General features: G+C 43.6%; 1 protein-coding gene across 1 annotated transcript; it reads left to right on the top strand.

The window, feature by feature from the left end:
- Positions 1-2,728: 2,728 nt before the first annotated feature.
- LOC308099726 (gamma-aminobutyric acid receptor-associated protein-like) lies at positions 2,729-3,094 on the top strand (the record flags this gene model as incomplete). The annotated part of the gene is made up of 1 exon (XM_080448469.1): positions 2,729-3,094. One exon carries the CDS (start codon positions 2,729-2,731, stop codon positions 3,092-3,094), a length of 366 nt encoding a protein of 121 aa, XP_080304595.1.
- Positions 3,095-4,825: the final 1,731 nt, after the last annotated feature.

Here is a 4,825-nt window from a genome sequence, read left to right as displayed (position 1 = left end):
TATACGGGTAACCCGCAAATAAATTACAAACTCCTAAACGAGACGGCGCGAAGCCAGAATCGAGCGGAGTCGACAACAGAAGCACTCAAATGGAGGGGCTAGCCCCGCCAAGCCATGAATATACTTCTGCACATGAATTTACCAAGCGAAAATTATTTGCCGAGTTCCAGAGTCCACCTTCATCATGCCCGCGCAGACGAAAGGAAGAGGAAGAAGGGTGTGCCGCGTAGGTATTTGGGCAGGCGCATAGTGGCGCCTCCGGCCACAGTACACCCCCTTATATGGAGTAATCTGTTAGTCTACCTCGGATGCCTCCGCCGCCGCGGAGGGATATATCATATTGGAGTGATCCAATATAGCGCTTACATAACTTGTGATTTTCAGACATGTTAACCGCTTGCTAGTAATGTTGTGTATGATTATAATTCTGACTTTGAGAAAAAGCAAGACACAGGAAGATGAGTGCTTCAAGGCAACAGCTGGGCATTCACCTCTTCCTCAAGGTCCTACTGTACTTTGAGAACCAAATCCCTGTGGCTTAAAGTTTCATTTGCCATCGGTATCCATAATGAATCCTAATGAAGTGCTGGCATCAAGCCACACTAAAGAGGCAGATTGCAGATAGGATAACTGATGCACACAGCAGCTACACACACGGTAGATGTGTTCTCTCAGTATAGCCTTCCAGTCCATTTTCATCTCAGGTGGTATAGGGATATAAAAGCTATAAAATTAGACATGTGAGGAACACGCACTTTAAGCCTGATTTATATTTAGTCATGCAACGTGCTGCTCGCTGAAAATAGTAGTATAAATTAAGCATTACACCCACCTATCTCTCATTCAGTCCCTCATAACTTGACTCCCCTCCTTTCCTTTTTTAAGATTCTAAATCACCCGTGGATTTCTTTTTTTTGCTTGGTTGCACTTCTGCTCCTCCTCGCTTCATCCAACCCTCCTCCGCGCCTCACGCCTATACTCTCATCGCTCTCCGCTTTCTGCCACCAACTTGCATGCCCTTGTTCCTCGACCTCCATCATTCTAAATCATCCCTATCTTCCTCCTCTCTGCTGCTTACTGTGCATATAGACTCACAGCCTTGACACTCTTGTAGATACTGTCTTGACTCTCTGCTCTCTAACTTTAACATACAATTCCTCAGAGTACGTGCGCAGACTCACACCCACGCGCAGAAATGGCACACAAGCAATGTACACTTGCTGCATGACTGTCTGTCTGTCTAATTGCCATTCTGTCTGTCAGTCTATTAAACACACACAAATGACAAAACCACAGTAAGGCATGATATTTATTTCATGTGCAACATACATATATATAAGTTAACACACACACACACACACACACACACACACACACACACACACACACACACACACACACACACACACACACACACACACACACACACACACACACACACACACACACCCCCACACACACACACACACACACACACACACACACACACACACACACACACACACACACACACACACACACACACACACACACACACACACACACACACACACACACACACACACACACACACACACACACACACACACACACACACACACACACACACACACACACACACACACACACACACACACACACACACACACACACACACACACACACACACACACACGATAACCACGTTTTTTTAATCCTAATTTGTATTAGGATCGTAAGGTTGATCCTAATTTGTATTCATCTCAGATATTCACATTATGCTACCGTTTTAGGTTAGAACTTTATTGATAGAGCGGTACAATGGTGAGATGTGATCTGCATTATAAGAGGGCATTGCAGGGCAAGAGTCTGGGACATTTTCTTCATATCTGTGTGTAATTGAAAAGAAATAATCCACCTTGGTAGCTACTCATGTGCTCCCTCACACGAGCCGAGATTTGATTATTCACTTCACAGACCGATCACTTTGTAATGTTCCAAAGACCTTCTCACACACAAAGAGATGACGTTCAGTGTGCTGCTATAAAGAAAGCAGGATAACATGGAAATTACAGCATCCCCCAGTTCATCTATGACGTCAATACTAACCGTTGTCGGAGTATTCCGAGGCCACTCTATGACTTCAGTACATCAGCATGCAGAGGTGATATCAGTCATCTATCAGTCATCCTTGGAGCCTCCCTTCTTACATCTGAAAAAAGCCCACACGTGTGTGCACGTATGCACACACACACACATTTTTACAAGCTTGTAGATCTGCCATTTTTGCTATTTTTTAAACATATTGAAAAATATTTTCTGTATGACAAGTTGGACTGATATCACATCAAGTAATATTTTGGACTACTTGGCCTGGACCTCAGGCTGGGAACCACTGATCTATGACGTCAGTATTATTACGGTACCTATTGTCAGAACCCTTTGAGTCAAGTCTATGATGTCAGTACAGCATGCAGCTGTGATGTACCAATTAAGGAGGGTTTTGGGATTTATACCCATTTTTGGGTTAGCTACTTTTTCCCTTCTCATGTTGCATGTACTGCATAAACAAGTCCGGACTGGATATGGAGGTCCATATTTGGACATGGCTGATCATCACAGTTTTGACATCAGCATATAAGATGCTCAGCATAAATATGGACAACAGCCAATGACGAGTAAGACAGCTACGGCTAACATTTAGCAATAGTGTTTATTCAGTATATCCAAATCACAACTGACAGTAACAATGAAGTTTCAATACAAAGAGAAGCACCCCTTTGAAAAAAGGAAGTCCGTGGCCAAGGCAATAAGGATGAAGCATCCAGATAGGTTGCCAGTAATTGTGGAGAAAGCCCCCGGAGCAAGAATAGATCTGGACAAGAACAGATACCTTGTCGGATCTGACCTGACAGTTGGCCAGTTTTACTTTCACATCCGGAAAAGAATTCACTTGCGTGATGAGGATGCCCTCTTCTTCTTTGTAAACAACGTCATTCCACCCACCTCTGCTTCCATGGGACAGTTGTACCAGGAACACCACGAAGAGGACTTTTTCCTCTACATCGCTTGCAATGATGAGAGCGTGTATGGCAACGACCATAGGAAAATGTGATCTCGTCATCATCATCATCACCCCCCCTCAACCATTTCACTCTACATTGATACTGTACGTTGTTTGTTGGACTGCATCTCACCAGAGTGGAATCCTGAAAACATGGCCACAACTGTCGGCCGGTGTAGGCATAAAGAATTTGGTTAAAAAAAAGACCAGGAGACCTGGTTCTGCCAGACAAGATAAGATCAGAGCACTACGTCACGGCTAAGCCGGACTTCGGACAGGTATTAAGTGAGCCTTCACGAGCGATCACCACCTACCGAGAGGAACCATTAGGGCAGAGAAGTCATTGTTTGAATTGAATCCAACCGTTTGACACAGAAGACTGCTCTGCTGCACAAAAGAAAAGGGAAACACATCATAATCCTGCTATAATTACAAAGTCACACTCACAGCTACTTCTTTCCATGCATATAACTTGTATACTTTGAATAAACAGTCCATTAACGTTTCGGACAAAAGCGCTGGAACGACACATCAAGGTCAAGGTCAAGTTTATCAGCATAATCGATAACATTACATAATGCATCAATTTGAGTGTAATGCATCGATGCATCATTTACATTAATCTCCAGTTGGAAATGGCCTACTACAGCAGCACACAAGTGCTATGCACAAGCCCCTCAAAAGAAAACGATGAGACAGTAGTGTAAGTAGCTAGTGCCTGGTCGTCGCTGTGTCCTTATCTGTTGTGTTTCAGACAAGAACTCGACAGAAACTCCCTAGAGCAGATGCTGGCATATGGCCCACATGTATGCCATACAAACTGCTTCATGCAAAGTGCGCAAATTATATAGACAGACCTTTATCTGCTCCCCGCGAGGTACATCTCAGCTGCCCTGGTACAATATCTAGCTATTAAAACACAACAACAGATAGGAAAAGTCAGCCGGCCATGAGCCGGTCATGAAAATAACAGATTAAAAAAAAAAAGCTAAAAAGGCCAGAAGGGCCAAATATCCCTACTGAAAGGGAACAAGATGGGGTCTAATAATGGCGTGGTGCCCATGTGGATTTCATACTTCATGTGGCAGATGATGTATATATGACTCCATATTTGGGCAAGGTTTCAACCCAATTTGACCACTATTCGCTTCCATTGTGAAATTCTATTTAAATGCACACCCTTTAAAAAGATAAATACATTTGGCAGCCTGCACAAGAAATGTGGTGCTGATCATTCCAACTGTTTGTGAGATTAGCCCTGGACAAACAAACAGAACTCACAGTCATACCCTCTCCTAGATGGCTCATCTACAGAGCCACGCTGTAAAAAAAAAAGAAAAAGCCCTGAGCAATATTTGTGGCAAATTTGGAAGCAATTAGACTACTGGTTTGCAGTCTAAACTCGAACACACACAGAAACACACAAACAGCGGACTCAGTTATAGTAGTAGGATGTCTGTCAGTCTGTCTACGACCTGATTTCTTTGTTGCATGACGGTCTCATGTAAAAAATCTACCAGCTCACAGCGCATCACATTGATCTGTACTCTTGTCTGTGTATCTCTGCCTTTCCGTCCATATAGGCATGACTGCTGTCAGTGCAGTGGTCCTTGGGGGGGGGGGGGGGTTCCAGGAGGTCCCCAGCAAAATTAACTAATATACAGTAGCATCAAAATGTAAAAATGTTTATCCATTTCAACTCTATATCGGCTATTTGAAGATAGCCGATCAACAGCTCATGCGTAGGGATGCAATGCGTGGTGAGCTTGTAGATCTCCTATT

This window comes from Gymnoscopelus braueri (assembly GCF_963280865.1).
Source record: "Gymnoscopelus braueri genome assembly, chromosome: 13".
Taxonomy (NCBI): domain Eukaryota; kingdom Metazoa; phylum Chordata; class Actinopteri; order Myctophiformes; family Myctophidae; genus Gymnoscopelus; species Gymnoscopelus braueri.
The sequence above is the reverse complement of the archived record's forward strand: the minus strand, read 5'-3'. Positions and strand labels throughout refer to the sequence as shown.